This window comes from Cheilinus undulatus, linkage group 23, assembly GCF_018320785.1.
Source record: "Cheilinus undulatus linkage group 23, ASM1832078v1, whole genome shotgun sequence".
In the NCBI taxonomy this organism is placed as follows: domain Eukaryota; kingdom Metazoa; phylum Chordata; class Actinopteri; order Labriformes; family Labridae; genus Cheilinus; species Cheilinus undulatus.
Genome location: NC_054887.1, coordinates 30,468,163 through 30,488,409, shown reverse-complemented (window position 1 = coordinate 30,488,409; position 20,247 = coordinate 30,468,163). Strand labels below are relative to the sequence as shown.

At 38.1% G+C, this 20,247-nt stretch overlaps 1 protein-coding gene across 1 annotated transcript in view; it reads right to left on the bottom strand.

Moving 5' to 3' along the window:
• phf21b (PHD finger protein 21B) overlaps positions 1-18,867 on the bottom strand; it is a 157,230-nt gene extending 138,363 nt beyond the window's left edge. The window contains exons 1-2 of the mRNA XM_041781051.1: positions 18,814-18,867; positions 15,219-15,226 (exon numbers count right to left, since the gene is read on the bottom strand). Of these exons, the coding sequence (XP_041636985.1) occupies positions 15,219-15,226; positions 18,814-18,867 (62 nt within the window). The remainder of the gene's footprint in view (positions 1-15,218; positions 15,227-18,813) is intronic.
• Between the last annotated feature and the right edge of the window lie 1,380 nt (positions 18,868-20,247).

The window sequence follows — 20,247 nt, the reverse complement described above, 5'->3', positions numbered from 1 at the left end:
GCATGATATGGGTATCTGCAAATATAAGTTTTAGAAGTCTATCATTGGTACCAGCAGATTGAAGCAGTTCTGCTACTATTTACAACTGGCTATAAAATCTGCCTATGTCAGGTGTAAATATTAGCTGTAAGAAGAAATATGTTAGCGGCCTTTAAGTCTGGACCCATGTCAGATGAAGACTTTTTCTTGATTCATTATCATTCCTTAAACTTTAAAGTGTGTTTTAAGGATTGAAATTTGTTTCGTTGTTCCTCCTCAGACTTTAAATAGTGTGGTTTTCAAGGAAGGATGTTTCACATCTGAACTGCATTTCAATACTGGTACCAATTTTGTATGAATTTGTGGATACGGAAATATCATTTGTCAGCAAAAATCCAATTTTGTGAATCACGAGATATCTGTAAACTCAGTTTAGTCAAACAGACTAAAAACACCAAGCTTTGACTGTGCAAAGAGAAGCTGGAAAGTGGACAGTCTGGGGCTTCATTCAAAATGCCAGGGGTTCTCAACCATTCTTGAGTCACGAGCTCCAATTTAAAGGGGACATATTTTACCCTTTTAAGACACATTTATATTGTTCTCAGAGGTCCCCAAAACATGTCTATGAAGTTTATTGCTGAAAAAACACTCCAGTATTAGATTTTTGCATGTCTAAAACCCCCGTTTCTCCAACCTGCCAGAGGTGCCATGCTGCACCTGCTACTTTATATCACACTTTTTTCTCCTGCCAGTCAATCGCCCCATTTTGGCTTCTTGTATTTAAAACTTTCTCACAAATGTATTCCTGCACTCTATCACCTAATCCTATAACTGCTTTATTTGGTGTTATCCCTTTCAAAAGCTCAATCAAACTTGCTAGCATTTGCTTCCCTTCTGGCCCGCCAGCTCATTCTTCTTAAATGGAAGGACCAGGCTCCACCATCACACGCCCGGTGGGTCAGAGATGTAATGGCACAAATGGCACATTTGTGTTAGAAAAGCCTGGAAAGGTGATTGTTGCATAATATGTCCCCTTTAACATGCAATGGTGTCCACGACCCCCGCCCTTCTCCCAGTCACACGACCCCCCCCCCCCAAATCCCGGTGTGAATGGACGAAGAGCTGTCCACGGTACTGAAACAAAAAACAGTGCAGCTATACTGAAAAACCAACTGAAAATTTTACTTTGAGTACTTATTCTACTCCCTTTACTAGTTGTCAATAAAACTGTGGCTCTAATTTCACTCTGATGACAGTGGAGAAATGGAAAGATAGTGGAAACACAACTAAGTGAAGCGACTGTCAACAAGTGGGAGAGAGAAAACATTCTAGAGAGAGAAAACAGCAGCACCTTTGCCTCTAGGGAGGAGCTTTCGCTCAAGATATTGAGGGATATTTCTGTATATGATGAATAACATGTACAATAAATCCCAATAGATACTTGTTTTTTCATGACATTCTGTCTTAATTCATAACTTGTAATATTTTAAAGGCGCTCCATGTCCTTTTTGTCACTTACATGCTTGACCATTACAGCATATTATTTGTGCCTGATTTACAAATCAAGGTGGTGGAGCTTCTGTTAGGCTTGTCCTTGAGACCCCTGCTGCTGCTGCTGACCCAAGTCTTGAGCTGGAGCACTTTTTCTGTGAAGCCATCGCTCCATTTTTGATCATCAGGTAGCTAGCAAACTTACTGCAGCTGCGGCTAAAGAGGTTTTTTTTCTTTCTCTTTGTTTCTTTATTCTGCTGTCACTGAACAGAATCTATCACACGCACAGTTCAGATCATACAAACTCAGTTGATACAATGAATGTTGGACAAATAATGAAGCAGAAAACAAATAAAACCACTCCCTGTCTAAAATTATGTAATTTAATATTAATAATGTGCATTTATATTTTTCCAAAATGATTTGGCGACTCCTAGAAATCATCTTGCAACCCCCAAGGTTGAGAAAGGCTGCCCTAGGCAACCACCTATACCTGATGCAAGAGTTCAAAATAATGCTGATATTTAAGGTCTATCTATGATTCATACGACCTGCATGTACAGGCTTTTTATTAGATAAGCCTCTCATCAACTCAAACAGCAAACATGAGAATTTCCTAAAAGGTCTGACAGATGCTTTACAGTTTTAACAATCTATCAGCTCCCATCCTTGCTTTAAGGTAGACTGAGGATCATAATACAGTAGATTAAAATCCCATGTTGAAAAATGATGTGACCTCCTAGTATAGCTGAAAAAAGACACGACTTTTCAAACACATCTGATTAAAAAGTGACATTATAACTGCTGTAACACACATCTCCTTCTGTAGAAACCAGAACACCGTTAGATGAAAAGGCGTTCTTAACAGACAGACTCTCCTCCCTCTGGACGAGTCATCTCAGTGTTTCCTTCGATGTGTCTCTTAATTAAAGCGAGCGGGACGATTAAAACGAGCACACACAAAGACAGCGACGACTCTCTGCAGCCTGAAGATCAAGAGGACAAAAGAGGACAGATTTATGTCCTCAGAGACTGAACCAGGATCTGCTGCTCACAGGCAGAGAGGTGGACGTCCTCTATGTGGCCCCAAATGCACATCTGTTTGTCTTACAACACTGTGAGGATCTAAACTGTGTAAGATACATAATTCTGAACAAGACCAGAGTTAACAACATCCATAAACAGCTGTTTGACCCATCAGACTAATCCTTTTTAAAAATGACATGAAGCTACAGCCTCTGAATCATTTTCATCTTTTCTTTTGTCAAGGTGATGATTGGACAGAAGTGTATCCCAGCATGCACAGGGACACCCTCATGGGCAGAGACGAGAAGATGCTCTGTTCATACTGATGGTGGAGTTAGTGACCGGCTGACAAAGCAAGGAAACTCCTCAGAGACATGCAGAGAGTAAGGCTGAAACTCTAACACACAGCAGGATTGTCACAATACCTGCATTTTAAATTCTAGTATGATTCTGCTAAGGATGCTCCAATCACTGTCTCTGCAGTCAGTACCTTTACTGATCATATAGGATGGCATTTAACGCTTTGTTCCTCGGGCTGAACGATTTGAGAAAATAATCTAACTGCAATTTTTTTCTCCAATATTGAGATTGTGATTTAATATGCATTTAGGATGCGACAAGATCTAATTGTGATTTTGGCTCATATAGAAAATTTTAAATTGGTTGCTATACTGAAGGGATGACAATTTTTTATGTTATTCTCATCTTCATTAATAAATCATATAGACAAACAGGTAAAGTAGGATTTTTGTAAAGTATTCTGAAAAAACACACTTGTATTTGTGCATAATGTGTAGAGCAAAAAATCTCTGCTGTAAAAAAATATCAAGAAACTGTATCATGAAGAAATGTCGTCAAGATCTGATAAAACTGACACTTTAGCAGCATCCACACTAATCTCCTCTGCCATGATTGCACCGGCCTCTTGTTGCTGCTCGCTTACGTCACAACTCTGCCACACCTAAAGTACTGCCCCTCGTTGCTTATTGGTCCTGTCACTTTCTAACCGGGCCCAAACGGTTCAGATGGGAACTTTGCAAGATGGGCTTGCCAGTAAGAAACAATGCAAGGGGGGAATCCATCTGCTTTGCAAGGTTAGGTATCTGCATCCCTATGTAAATGTAGCTCACATTTTATACTTCAGTCCTCTAAACCAGTTGTTCCCAACCTTTTCTCCTGGAGCCCCCCTACTTATAGCTAAGAAAAGCCGAGCCCCCCAAAACCCACATGGATTAAAAAGTAATTATTACTGTCAAAAATCAACAGCAATTTTAATTGCTTCATAGACCAAACCCAAAGAAAACAGGTTTATATGTTTATTATACCAAAAAACATTTGTATAAACTATTTGGGTAAAATTGTGCCATGATCTTAGGTAATATATGCCAATCTAATCTTGACAACCTTAGAGTAGACAAAGTAGAAAAGACCTTTTAAAATCTAAAATTCATCATTTTAAGTTGATACACTGTTGTAATAAATACTAAACACTAGGGGTGGGAGAAAAAACCGATACAGCCTAGTATCATGATATTTCATCTGGTGATGTATCGTATCATCTCGTCCACCAAGTATCGATTTGTTCAAATTGTCAATATGAACTGAAGTCTATGATAATGGAAAAATACTGCAGATATATGACAAACATAAAGACAAATGCTAAATCAGCTAAACAGTTGAAAATGGTATAGATCACAATGTATCGCAATATTCACTGTATTGCACAATGTGTAAAATTGCAATAATATGGAATTGTGACCAAAGTGTGGTGATAATATCGTACCATGGGGCCACTAGTGATTCCCACCCCTCCTAAACATACGGGAAAAGCATGTTGCAACTTATTTCATTTTGCTATGTTAACAGGAAAAGGTGGCACATTGTGATTAAAAGATCAGTCAGCTGGTTGGCTAACAGCTGGCACTGCAATATCAAGCATATCTGCAATTTGATTGCAATTTTTGGTGATTAATAACAAAAAGTAGCTAAATGCCATTGAAACTAGCCCTGCAATGTCACCATCATCATAAATGATGCATACTGTAATCTACATCAGTTCAGCTTTTCTCAGAAATCTTTTGAAGTTGTGCTCTCCATTCTTGTGTTTACCATCGTTCTGACTATTCATGCTCTAAAGCTCTTTGAGCCACATTTCATGAACAGAAAATGCAAGTTAAAGTTCCTACGTACATCTATAACCCAAACCCTCTAAATCCATTCATTATTAGTCGTGATTCGAACTCACTGCATCAGCACATTAAACCCAAATACCTCCCAAACCAAACCCTGGGCGGATGTAAATAAACGGATCAGAGGTCAAACTGCAGCTTCATCCACCTTTATGAAATACTCCTCCTCCTCCTCCTCCTCCTCTTTGTCTTTTAGAAGCAGCTCAATGAATACAAAGCGCTGATCTCTGATTATACAACTTACTATCCAGGAGCTCATGAAAGAGAAAAACATCATTATGAAACCATTCAGGGACGAGTTAAACAGATTAATAATGAAACTGTTATCTGAATTAAAGTTAGTACAATAAAACATTCAGCATATACACTCTCTATATGAAGTTATTCTAAACTCTACTACAGCTTTCCTTCTCTTCCTCATGTGTGCCAACACAGCTAACATGTTTCTGGCTGTGTTGTTGTAGCTCTCATGAAATAAAAGCAGTTGTAGCTTGGCGATGATTGCATGTAGAGATGTTTTGTTGTATTGAAGATAAAAGCACAGAGAAGAGATGCTACAAGAACTCAAAATAACTCTTTTCCACTGACAAACCATTTCAAACAGCCTCTTGTATCACTCTACAACTCCGAAATAAACCACAAACTGCACCCAGATTTAATATACTGCCTGCACACTGACATCTCAGGCAACCCGGTGTCTTAAGTGCATGTAAATGTAACTTTTTCCCACAATGCACTGCACAAAAAGAAGCAGAGCAGCTGCTCACAGCTGGAAAACAAAGTGGAACAATACACCGGCGAGCAGCTCTGAAAAAACAAAGCAGGAAACATTTTTAACCTGCACACTTTGAGTTCAGACGAGGTGAACTGGATTCAACCCGGACTGAGAAACTAAAGAGACACAGAAACACGAGAATAGAGAAGTGACTTTATGAATAAAACACTCAAATACATAATTAACTTCTGCTTTCTTACACATACACGCTTGGAAAAGGAAAACTAAAAAGCTCATCTGCCACTTAAGGGTATTTTAATTCTTAAATATGTTCTCTCAGACTTCTCTTTTCAATGTGAGAAAAGGTCAAAAAGCATCAATTGTGTATTTGTTTCTAGTTACTTTACATATAAGGAGCTGTAAAACAAAGAATAAGTCCCTTTTCTTCTTCAATGACTACTTGTATTCACAACGACAGACGGTACACAGAAGAGTTTTATCAAATCTAGAAGGAAATTTCTGTCAAATTCTCACAAGAAACACCAAGGCAAGTTTAGTGAAACTATGCCACAAAGAAGGTTCTGTAGGTCCAGCCCGGTCCTATCAAGGTGTACCTAATAAAGTGGCTGGTGAGTGTATATCCTGTTTCACATCTGTTGACATACCGGATAGGTTTGGACTAGGAAAAAACAATCTGTTCAGGCATTTTTGGTTGGCATCGGCCTCTAAAAATAAGCCAAACATGACACAATCTGAAAACACATTCAAGACAATATCACAAAAAAAGGTCAGTGTTTAGTTTTCATCCTCATGTAAGAATTAGGGCTGTTGCTAACGCTCATGATTAATCTGGAAACCTCAACGCTTTAAAACGATCATAACCAGCAATAGTAAGAGTGTGTTTTTATTAAATAGTAGCTGATTCTTAAACCTAATCTAACAACCACTGAGTGCTTTTTTAATGTAAATAAGTGCTGTCAATTGTTTCTTTGACTATAAGAAGGCTATAACTGGGATCATGATGAAAAGTCAGTTAAGAAGAAACCACATTCAGAACAGTTACATATGTGGATGAAAACCTGACAGAAGGATGGGAGGCCTGATGTGCTAGCATTGCAAATGTTAGCCACATTCAGCAGGCTAAGTCCACATCATTTACCCGTAGCTGCTGTGATTCTGTGTGGAGTACGTTCTGGGTGGTTTTGGTGGTGTTGTCTTAACTGTAGACCAGGGGTGTCCAAACTTTTTCAACTGAGGGCCACATATAGAATTTCTAAGAATAGTGGGGCCACTTTCATACACCACACCTCAGGGATATTAAAGTTAGAAACCAATCTAATGTAGTTTAAGATATTCTGTGTGATTGAGCGTGCTCACATGGCTAGTTAGTGATTGACAAGGCAAACAGCCAATTAATTTAAGGACTCTGGGGAAGCCAATCAGATTCAGGCTAACACTGGCTGTGTACCTGGAATGCTATTGGTGCTACCATATGCTGTGGTAATTAATTAGGATATTATAACTCAAGATAATATTGTTACTTTGGTTGCAAATACGTTTACCATTCACAGTGTCATCTTAGTTCAGTCACAAATTAAAAGAAACAATAAATTCTTCTTTGTCAAAATGTTTGTTTACAGAATTAGCATGGTAGCACCTTGCACTGAAACTAAGAAGTACAATACAGTCAAGGAAAAGCTTCATGTTCTAATGTGGGCCATATTCAAAAATGGACCATGGACAACCCTGCGTTAGACTGGTCATCTTGCGTTTTATTGGTTGGTAAATTATCTGATGACAAACATCCCTGCTTTGTTGATCACAAAGTGCATTAACTACTCCTGAAAGAGGGCGTTAAATCTTTCCATAGGCGATATTTTATGGTACAAGTCTTGTTTACTTAAACAGTGTGGAATTAAGCCACGATAGGTTGTCAATATTTTAATTCTAACATACTTTTTTGTGTTAAAACAAAAAATTCTCTGTTATTTCAATGAGACAGCTTTGTTGGCTGGCAAACTCCTGCTCAGTATCTAAAATCGAAGGCTGGGCGATCCATGGAAATTTTGATTAAACCACAACATACCCTCTCAAAATGTTCGAATCTCAGTGGGTGTAGTTTTTCTTTAACCTAAAATGTGTCAAAATACCAGTTTAATACATTTATTGAGGCAGAGATGTTATGCTCTACACATCATGCAGACATTCAAGTGTCATTTCTTTCTAGAATAATTTGCAAAAAGTCCTACCTTCCTTATTTTTGTATGTTTGTCTTTCAAAAAATGAGACAGGTAAAGTCATGATTCCCTCCAATAAAATTCACACTGAATTTGCAATGAGTCAGTAAGATATTATTATCAGATTTGTTCAGTCTTATTTTAATCCCTCTAAAATTGTTTGTTCTCTAACAGGAAAACTTACTTATGTATTGTTGTAAAAGCATAAGATGAGATACTTAAAACAATTGCAATATTGGGGAAAAAATGCAATTAGATTATTTTCCTAAATCATTCAGCCCTACTCTAAAGTGCACAACAAATAGGCAAAATTTATGTGCATGTGCAGGACTTCATGTGTGGATCTGGGGAATAACAAATAAGAAATTATCCATATGTAAGGCTGCATGATTGTTGCTAAAACACGATAACTCGATTTTACAACACCTGCATCACATGCAGTTATCAAACCCAAAAACTCTGAACACTTTAATAAGCTACAAACAAAAATAAAAAAGAGGGAGGAGCATAAGAATATAAAAATTATTCTATATAATTACAAATGAAGAAACAAAAAACCTGTTATGGCCAAAATAAAAGAAGCATTGTTCATTTACCAAGTGACAAAACCAATGGATGTCCTAGACTACATTTACTGCTGAAGTATAAACACAGGTATAAAAACAATTTAATTTTAACTAGCATCCTATTAAAGTTTAATTTCTTGTTTTGTGACTGCCCTAAAACACACAGCCTTTAAAAATGCAGGATCCAAGATCTTTAAACAACAGAAACCCAACACTTCTCATCCCATAAAGCTGATTTAAACTGATTTTCTCTAAATCAAATACTCTTAACCCACTTTTCCTTCAAAATGGCAAATCATAGGAGGTGAATTTGACCAATCAGACGCATGCGATCCAGTCCTTAGATCAAGTATGTCTTCCTAGACTGAATAAAAGCAGCTGTTACAACCTCTCCTCCATTAATCCTCTCCTGTGAACTTTCTCTTTGCTGTTCTGCTCTTTAAATATCCACACGTATATATAATTTAATAATACACCCGCTGTATAGAAGTCTCTGTGCAACTTTAAAAAGCGCCGTAATGAGCTTCACACTCTGTGAATGTGTAAGAAGGAGTCGCCATGGTTACAGATGCTGCCTTTACTTCTGTCATTGGAAATCTTTCAAGTCAAGTAGCTGCGGCCTTTGTTTCCACTTAAATGTGAGACCAGAAATGGAACAATATATGAGAATTAAACACTCGAGTCGACAAAGAGTTTCAGACACGAGCACTCTGGTCGATCTCATCTGCTCTGAGGAATAAGAAAGAACCACCGCGTCACAATAAATGAAGCCCAACTGGGTTTAAAAAGAAGAAAAACAACTTCTTTCTACCTGACAAGTCGAAAAAAAATCTGACGCCATGATGCAACAGAGAGCAAGTGGAGCGGAGTGAAAGAGAATCAATGAGTCTTTTCTTCTTCCAGGGCCAAGAACACAGCGAGGAGCCAGAATAATGTAGATGTTACAGTGAAAATCAAGATTAAATCCTGGATGTGAGGAGAGAAGACAGCAGGGAAATGATCCAACCAGAGTTAATTTTGTTGTCTGATTACTCTGTGTTAGTTGTGGTGTAAAGATAAACCACAAACATGCTGTGCTCATGAGTGAGGATGCGCACGTTAGACAGCTAAACAGTTAAAGTTGGATCACTTGGTAGTCAGCACCAGAATCAGTCTAAACTGAAGCGCAGACTCCTGCCACTAGTAGGCACTGCAGCTGTGCTTAATGCTGTTACTATAATACTCTTTAACCTGGTGTAAACAACGGAGTAGTTGAGCACTGATTTGAACCAGAAAATGAAATTAAAGTTATAGGTAGGCTGTCTCAGGTTATACTCACATATAGCCCAGAGAGAGAGAGAGAGAGAGAGAGAGAGAGAGAGAGAGAGAGAGAGAGAGAGAGAGAACATGCAGCATAGGAATATGGATGTTAAACTGCAAAGAGGATTAGCTAGCACTGCTAACGTTAAATCAAATCAAACCATTTACCAACTGCTGCTGTGATCCTGTTTTAAGTAAACTGTGCTCCATTTTGATTGCTTCCTTTACGGCACAGGTTCTCAAAGTGCGGCCCGCGAGCCAATGGCGGCCTGCAGAAACATTTCTGGAGGCCCGCAATTGTTAAGACAGGAAGCAAGGCACACTGAGACTGACTGTTTGTTCTAAAGTTTTTACATATATTCTAAAATGGACTGCACACAGGACTGTTATATCCCAAATTTGACTATAGAGGGCAGAAAACCCCAGGGATTTCGTGTGCATTACAATGTTCCTCAAGATTTTCTCAAGTTTTGCCAGGTTTAGCCTCATTTATTAATTAAAATGTGTTTATTGCACATTACTAGATGCAGACCAATAAATGTAAACTGTAGAGATGCAACATGGTCATTAAAATGATTACAAATAGCATTTTTTTCTGTTTTTTTCCTTTTTTATTTCCTTCAGGCAGCCCTCAGTCCAATGATGGGTTACTAAATTGGTTCTCAGCTATCAAAACTTCGAAAACCCCTGCTTTACGGGGTATAAACAGAAAATCTGACTTCAAATTCAAAGCTTTTAAAGGCCATTGTAAAGAACCTCAGAGTATATTTCAAGACCCCACTGCATCTTCAATTTCTGCCCAGTTACATTGGTGACAGTCATGAGCATGTTTTGTGCAGATTGTAAGATTAAAATGTGACAACATGGTCATAAAAATGCAGATAGAATTTGTGGTTGTAGTTTGCAATAAAGCTTGCTAGCAATGCTAAGATTAACAGGCTAACGATGTTCCTAAGCATCTATTTCCCCATCCGGTTAGATGCTCATTTACATCTCGTTTACTGACCAGTCTAAAGAGGAGAAAATCCTTAGAAAACAGCTGAATTCCTCACAGGGCTGTCGCGTCAACAGGTGTGATGTGAGCCTAATACACTCTGTACAGTGTGGCTAACATTAAAAGCTAGCTCCGCCAGCCTTCGTTCCTCTGACTTTGATATGTGGCCTCTTTTTTACTTTGGTTGAGTAGTTCGTGAGTTCAACCCTCAACAGCCTACTTTATTTCCATATACTACTAAAAAGCTGCCATACCACGCTATTCCTTCTACACGCTTACCTCTAAGCTACTGCTGAGCGTCTCATATTTACGTGCCATTGGAAAGCTCAGACAGGAAGGCAGCGGACATTAACTAAAGCTACAGCGGCCTCTAGTGGTTTAAAAGATCATCAGACTCGTAAATCTCTCGCCAGCTAATTTGATGAACTAATTTAATCGTTGAACTGTTTAACCCTGTTCATCCCTACTCTAAACTGGTATTACAATAGGCAATAACTTCACTACAAAGCAGCTTTTAACTCATAAAATCCTGTAAAATGCTAACATGCTTGGCCTCAGTTTCAGCTCCTATACCTTCTACTCAGAAAACTTGCATTTACCTCATCATTTACATGCACACATTATTCAATCACACAGCTAACTTGTGAGCTAGGGGCACAGCAGAGCTGTAGGGATGCACTGGTCTCAGCAGAACCAGTGGACCCACCTCCACTGAAGTTTTTACATTTTTCCTCATCCTTATTTCTTAAACTTTTAAGTGTGCCTTCAGGTCTTAAGGCCTGAACTACAGCTGTTTTAACTTTTTACAGTAGAGAAGAAGGTGTTTTGATTTTATGCACTTTGTCAGAGCTGTCTCAGTAAATCCACCTGCTTACCTGTTGATCAACTAGGAGAATGAATTTTAACAGTAGAGTATGAGCTGTATGAGATGCTCACCTTTCTGTCAGCAGGTTGTTCCAGTGCTATTTGGAGGTTAAAGACTCTGGTGTCTGTTTTAACAGCTAACAGACTTTCATGATAACAAGAGACACTGGGTGCTCTCTATGCTAATTAAGTATTTATGTATGGTATCAATATTGGCAACAATAAGTGTGGAACAAAACCAACCAGGACATGAGCAACACATCAGGCAGATAACCATGACTACCAAACAAGCTACGTGTTTCAACCAGAAAAAAAGTGCAAAAGAATAAAAAATACTAAAATAAAATGCTGTTTTTAGGGCACTGGTAGCTTATTGTTTATGCCCATGCCCGTATGTGCAGAGGAAGTCGTCATCAAGGCAGACAGCCCTGGTTCAGGTCTGGCCTGTGGCTCCTTAATCCAGGGAATAAACAGCAAATCTGAAACTAAATCTAAGGATCTGTTAAGACCCTCGTCATGTATTTCAAAATCCAATTACATCTTTAATGTCTAACCCGCAGCATGGCGACACAGGTCTGTGCATTTTTTGTGCAGTATGGTAAAATGTGACAACATAGTAAAGACAATGCAGCTGGTATCTGTCATTCTAGTGTGCAAATAAATGTTTCTTTGGGATGCTGGAGGGGCTAACATTAACAGACTCTGAGCTGGTATTATACTCAGTGAAAGGTTTACTGAAAAGCTTCTTTTTGCTTGCAAAATCCTGTAGACTATGAACATGGTTGGCCTTGGCCTCAGCGCAAACCTCTTCTCCTCTAAGCACTTCTCAGAAAACTTAGATTTACCCTTCATTCACATCCACACATCACTTGAACACTAGTTTATCTGCTAGCTAGGGACACAGCAGGGTTTAAACCTCCTAAGACTGCATGTACATGTGAGGACACTGCATTTCTGCTTCCTTACAATATAGTAATAGTTACTATTAGAATTTTTTGATAGTTTTCCATTGAAGTTTAAGTAATATGCTTAAGATGCTGTTTGGATATTTCAAGGAATTTGTTTGGAAATTTTGGGGATATGTTTTTAGATTTGGAAAAGTTTCATTGGAATTTGCTTCAACTTTTTTGGCAATTTAATGGGAATTTGGGAATGTTTGGTTAGATTTGTCTGGAACTTTTCAGGTCTTTTTAGTGTAAATTTGAGAAATTTATTTGTCAATGTGTGGGTATTTGATTGAGAATATGGGGTAGGAGATGTTCTTTAAATGTTTTAATCATTTTCACAGGAATTTCAGGAAACTTTTCGTTTGGATATCTGTCAATTTAAAGAAATTTAGGTGAATGCACATGTAATTTTTTGGAATTTGCTAAGAAGTTTTAGGGGTAATTTTCATTCCAAGTGTTGGACTTTTCTTGAAATTTTCAGGAGTTTACATTGTATTTTTGGAAGATGTTTTTATTAGAATGCTGCGGCACCGAGATAAAGTTCGGCTGAAACATTTGGGGACTGTTACTATATAAATATTTTAAATATTCACAGGAATTTAAAGTCACTTTAGTCAATTTGTGAGGATTTTGGAAAGTAAAAATGTCCAAAATTCCCTGTTTCCTGAGGCTGATGTTTGAATTTCTCAGGTCCTACTGGTCCCAAACAGGTCTCAGAAGCTTAAAGTCCCTGTAACATGATAAAAAAAAAAACATATTTTACATTTGTCCACTGTGTTACAAACCATCAGGCCAAATTCCAGTCATGAAAAACGTCTCTAAGTTTATAAAACTATGCTTCAAAATTATGCAAACTTTGAAAAATGAGGCAGTAATATCAGCTCAAGAATGGTGTAGGTGTGTTGCTTGAATGAGCTGAAGCCACGCCCACTCAGAGAAATACGATCCTCTTAAATTTTAAAAATGCTTCTGATCAGAGTTCAGCTGCCTGGCTCTGTGCCAGAGCAGAGACAGAAGTTGGGGATAAAATTTACTGTTTTCTGGCACAAATTTCAGCTTTGATACTTTGATAGATTTGGGGAATTTACCTCACAATGAACAACAAAACAGCATGTAACTGGCTGTTAACTTCTTATGAAGGCAGAGACATCAGCTAACAGACTGAACTGAGATTAACAGCTCTGTGGTTTATATTATTGTAGTGTTAGGGGGGCGGGGTCATTCCACATCCAGACCAGAGAAGTCATAGGTATAGGAGGTGAACATGTTTCTAACAGTCTAGATCAAAAATTCAGTCACAAAAAGATCTGAGTGTTCTCACATGTTTACAGCAACCATATTCCAACACATCTAGTGTGTCAAGATAGAAAGTTTGGTTTTACTTTACAGGGCCTTTAAGGATGCACTGATAGTTTAACGGGACAGAACATGAACACGCATGCAGACTGATGTCCGATCTGGCGGAGTCCTATCAAAATCTCTTGTGATTTAAACTAGATGCAAAAACGCTGAAAAACTAGCCTTTTTAGGCAAATACAAAAACTGCAAATAACTACCTAAGATATTGTGACATGTAAGACTTTAACATGCTTTTAACAGGCTTAATTTTCACTAAATTGGTTTATCTTCTTTTAATCCTCTCTCTTTCCAGTTTTTAACTGTCATATCTTTAAAATAAAAGCCAAAAATAGATATTTAAAGGTACTGAAAGTGTTGGTTTTTACTGCTTCAATATTATTTTTACATCTTTCTCCTGTACTAGCAGGCAGATCTCTGTAACAGTGTTAGTCCAAATCTCCTTTGATTGTTGGATACGCTTTAATGTGTCTCTTGAGGGAGTTTAATAATTAGTTTTCACTTTTAGCAACCTATAAAGAGGAAGGAAGAGAGGGGCAGAGTCTTCTTTAACGGTAATGACAAATTTGTCCCCCCAACTAATCTTCCAATGACATCTGGGCGTGTGTGATGAAGACTATAGTATATAAACATAACGTCATTAGACAGGAGGCCTGGTATTTTTCTCCCTTATAAATAAAGTCAAAGATGTCTTAATTCAGACATGATACCAACCGTTTGACCTTTATCTTAGTTACAAAAAGTAAAAAAAATCTTATGATTTGATCATCAGCTCACATTCTAGTAAAAAGAATAGAGTTGATCTGATTTGGACAGAATTGTTCTACATTATAATGAAACATCCGCAAACCAAATTATAGCATGTGAATCAAGATTTCAATCACATCATCTTGCAAAGGAGAGCTTCACACCCCTACTTGTGAGCGTTTACATCCTCTGAGAGTTATTTTTAGTCAGAACATGGATCCAAAAACTAAAGCAGAAGCTCTTACTAGTGTTTTCTCCCTCAAAAAGAAATCAAACTCACATCTACAGGCCTCTAACTGTGACCATGAAACGACCTTTCCTCCAGCCAGCAGACATTTTCTCAATCCTGCTAATAAACAACTTGTGCAGCTATCTAATTATTCCTGCTTCCAGCCGATACACTCCCGCTCCGAGAGCAGCTTAAAGTTCAAGGCGAGTTGATTTCTGGGCATGTTGACACAGCCTCAAAGTGTGCTCACTTTTTAACCAGGATCATCATTAAATCTGCACCGTGGATGTTTAATTTAAGACTCATTTGGTTTAAGAGAAAAGCAGCAGCTCATGTTTACAGGGAAAAGCAAAGGTCACATTTTGCAGCTAAAGAAGAAGAAAAAATGGAGTGTAGTGGGTTGTGATTAAAAACATCGCCGTGCTCTGCTGACTGGGCTTTCTGTCTCTCTTTTCCCTGCCGCCCCTCCCCCCCTCCAAACCAAAAACAGCATCAAAGCAATCAAAATGGTAATGTTAGGCATGAATGGGGCCCATCCCCCCTCCTCTTCCTCCTCCTCCTCCTCCTCCTGCACGAAACTCTGCAGACTTTTTTCCTCTCCATGTTAGCAGGGGGGAGGAAACCACCCCCCTTTTCGCTCTCAAAATGGAAGCTTCCACTACCAAACTGAAAGGAGAAGAAGAGGAAAGACAGACACACTACAACATAAAACAACAAGGATTTACATGCAGGATTCAGGCCAAAAAAACAGCAGAAACTGGAACAACAGCTGCATGAAGCTTTGTCTTTTATCTGGCAACTTTAATGGGCAACAAATCAAGGCTAGTCCAAGTGCTTACAAGCTAGAAATGTCGATTCAAGTCAGAGGGAGGGAAAGAGGGCTCTAACTGTTGAATAAAACACAACAAAAAGAGTGCCTACATTCAAATCGACCTATTTTTACTTGATTTCTTCTTGTTGTTGATGTGGGGAAGTTGTGTATGTGCTGTCGGGTTGGGACCAAGCAGCGGGGCGGTGCAGCAGCAGCAGCAGACGGGGAGCTGAAGGAGCCGGAGGAGCTGGCCGTGGTGCTGAACACACTGCTGCCTCTCTCAGCATCCAACAGACCGGCTGCTGCTCCTGCTAACAGGCTAAACACCTAGCTTCAAGAAGTTAATGTAGGGCAGCCATAAAGAGAGTAAAAGAGTGAAAGTGGAAGGCTGGGCCAATCAAATGCATCTCTGTGGTCATGTGAACAACAAGAAATAATACCACCAGACTAGGGATGGGAATTCAGGGTCTTTTTAAAGATCAGATCTTTTGACTTAGCTTACAGGGAGACCTTTTTTCCTTTAGTACACTTTCTTAATTTTGCAACTCAGTCAACTTTAGCCTTTTCTGATTAGTATATGTGCAAATATTTCAATTAAAACTTCAACTGTGATATGAGTTTAGTGAAAATAAGATGATAATCCTACCTGTTTGATGCCACAACAACATAAAGAGAAGTCCTAGATACCCAATACTGCCTTATTTCTTGTTTTTAATCACAAAAACTTGCAAGACATCTTCTGCACACTTTATAACTGCACAAAAACATTTGCAACGTTTGCAAAAATGGAGTTTGCATGCAGTTTTTGATGGATTTATGCTCTCCTGCTCAACTGTTTGATACTAGTTGGTACAATTAATCTTTCAGAAATTGGAGACTGCATTGTTCAAAACACATGGTATGAAAAATAACCAAAATACTGCATTTTATGACAACTTTACCATGCATTTTCCCCACTTTGGTGTCAGTAATAGTTACATAAATCATTAAATACTGAAATTAAAAAATCTAATTACTGTCTTTACTTTGATTAGGATTAGTTGCAGGAATATTCATCTTTCAATTATTGGAATAATTGCACATACTAGCCTGAAGTTGTTGCAATCTTATACTTTACTACTCTTTTTCTATCACATGGTTTTAAACAATTAAACCCTGTTAGTTTAATGAGAGATTGTCTCAAAAAAGGGCAGAAACTTTCTAGAAACCACAGCGATTTCATAAGAGAATTGCTTAGGGGTGGATTACATCCTATACAAATGAAAGAAAATGCATGCAATTCTTTGGAATTTAGAGAGTATGCAGGAGTTTTCATGCAATTTTTGGACATTAAAACACAGAAATTACCCAATTTTTGTGTCTGAATCTTCTTTTTTCCCCACCATGAAACAGAAATTGGCATCATATCAATAAAGTGTTGATTTTATATCTTAGAAGGGTTGTTATAACATTTCTCTGGCCGATTTTAAAGTTGCATTTGTGCATAAAAAGGTACTTTTCCTCCCTAAAATAAGTTTCATCTACAATATGTAGTTGATTAAAAATGACATTACTTAATAATGTGTTAAACCATCCACTTTATATGATGAAATTTGAAAGAAACAAGTATTTACACTCAGTTCAGTAGAGCTATAGTTGGTCATGCTCAGCTCATGAAAATACAGACAAGTCAGATGGTCAAAATAAATACTTTGAAGGTTACAAGTTTCGAAATGATACAGTCTGTTGTTATGATGAGTGATAGTATTGAAAAGTACTGAATCTAAATAAAAAGTACATCGAAAACAGGTGCTTTCAGGAGCATTACTATGTCACCAACAACAGCTAACATTATGCTACAGAAAAATAACAAGGTATTGAAATTTTTGATAGCCTTATAAAGTGTACTGGGTGTACCCAAGGAGATCAATCATTGGTCCTCCTCTATTTTACCATCTCTAAATTCACTCTGCTTACACAACAGGAGCTTTGACAACAACATTATGCCCAAGAAACATTGTTTGGCAGTGTTTCAGAGCAATTCTGACAACTTTCTTGGGCCTAAAACACAATTAAGTACACAACATTGCTGTGCCTGGGACTTGTGCTTTTGTTTTAGGCCTACTGTATTCAACCAGTAGATATTGTATGGTTTGTACTAGTTTGAAAAGACAGTATGATAACAACACTACAGGCTAGTGAAAAGTTTCAAGCTCAAATTTAGGTAATACGTCACTACGTCGACGTCTTCTTATACATTCCCAACAGATTTGTCACGATAAAGGATTGTTAGCGAATAATTTTCACCGTTACAATGATTCGGCTCTACAGCCTGGCTCGTTCTTGAACGTCCCATCACTACACCAGACTAACTACAAAGTAACAAAACCGACGCGTTAAACCGATTAAAAGACGTTAAAAAGCACCACCGCGGCGTTATTAACCGTCAGCTCGACCGTTAAAACTACAACTTTCCCCAAAGTGTTAGCCGTTAAGTTAGCTTAGCTGCTCCCTTTATGAGCATCCACCGTTACTCTCCAGAAACATGTCGACCTACTCAAAATGGACGCTAAAATTTTTCAACATTACACAACTTTGAGTGCAGTGAGACCCAACAAGAGACCATAAATACAGGGCTTTAACACTTTCACATCCACCGTGTTGTTGTGGCTTTCTCAAAGCGTCAACAATGGGAGCAGAAATGTCAAAAAGAATCGCTTAGGGCTGTTTTTTCCTCTTTGACTGTCGTACACATCTCCATCCTACTATTTAACAAAACATTTCCAGCGAAAATAAGCCAGTGCATACACAAAAAGGATACAACTTCACGCTATATACGGTGTGATTTTCAGCAAAGTCACAATGAAAGGAGATATTATAAGACAAGGGTTTGTATGCTGAGAGATTTATGCTGATAAAGTTTCTCGCACACTCCCCAATCCGCCTGAAAGGAAGCTGAGAGGAAATATATATGTTATCTTTACCTGTGGGTGCTGCTTCATCTGTGCAACTAGTTTGTAAAGGATGGAGGAGTGAAATGGGAATTACAAAGTTTAAGGGAGGAACAAAGCGGGGATGATAGCCACAGAGACTCTATCACCTCATAAATATGCAGGTCGCGTCCTGATCGCCACACAGCACCAGCACCGCATTATCACTCACATTTCTTGTTGCTCGCCGCTAAGAGCTACGACAATAAGCTAAAGTAAGTGTGAAAAGTGCACTTAATAACACTTGGAAGTGTATACATGTTGTGTCGGCAACAGACATGTCGCATAGTTCTCATCTCGCAGTGTTCACCTCTCATCCCTTCACATCTCTCCCCTCCTGCTCTCACTCTCTCACAACACCAATAAGCGTAGAATAACACGATGTTTCATTTACCTGATGACATTGGATTTCTACTTTCAACGCCTCTTGTAGGCCTTGTAGTTCCATGTTCCGACCAGAAAAGCACTTTTCTCCCACTTTCGATGCGGCCGAGACGAAGTTTAAGTGAATTAAAGATTTTTTAAAGCGACAATAACAATTGAAAGAAGAACTACTCAGGCTGCAAAGCAAGTTCTCGCTTCTTCTTTTACAGGCTAGGACTCATCACCCACTTTCCGCCCGTCTTCAAAAGTGCTCCAAACCCGGCACAAAGAGCCCAGGCCCCGGTCGGATCCTCTACGGATAACGGCCGAACGTCGACGTGCCCGACGGGGAAGCGGGTTAGCTTTTCTTTCGATAATTTTAAGTTGAAAAACGGGGACTATATTTTGTCCGAGTCCGCGGCTTGATTTCACTTTGCCTGGGGAAAAGTTGCGCTTCGGCTGTCAATGGTAATTCTGAAGTTCCCGGATGGAGCAGAGAGAGCTGAACCCCCCCATACACTACGCATGCGCTGTGAGCAAGGGGAGCTACAACTGCTTGAACACAGTAATGAGTATTACTGGGAATGTTTTTAACTATGAAAGACTCCATTATAAAGGCATCAAGGATGTTGAAGTTATAAACAAACCGTGTTCAGTAAAACTACACTCATTTTATATCTTTAATGCATTTATTGTACAATAAGCCACAAAAGAAGCAATGTAAACACAATATATATGACTTTAGTGTTTTAAAACCTAATAAGAAATACAGTTAAACCATTCCCATTACTTTGATGGAGTAAATTGGTTTATTTTACATTTAATAAACACTTGTAAAAATAGTAGACATACTTTACACTGCAGTCCTTATCTCACACAATTAGTTATCTTACATAGTGCATCATATATGAATATTTTATGTAATTTACAGCTTTAATCACAGTAATTAACACAGTAATGGCTATTTCTGATTTAAACTCTTTTTTTGTCAACATAAAAGACTTTATTTTAAAAGAGACTACAATATTGAAGCTACAGTTTTCTCTAAAACTACACTTATTTTATTTCTTTAATTTATTTATAGTACAGTAAACCACATAAGAAGCAATATAAATAAAAAATGTATAACTTTGACATTACAAAACTGAATAAGAAATACAGTTGAACTTTCTCAATCACTTTGTTACATAAAAATCGGTGGATTTTATTTTTAGAAACCCTTCTATGTAAGAATTGCACATCAATTCTTATTTGATATAATTAATTATTTTACATATTGATTCATAACTGAATATTTCATTTAGTTGACACCTTACTTTACATGTATTATTGGGGATAAAGTTTATATTTGATTCACAATTTCTAAAAGTCATCCTGACAAATTTGGTAGCTATATCTTTAACCTATACAGGAAGCTATTATAAAGACCAGTGGGTTTGGATGATGTTTTACTTTAAAGCTACAG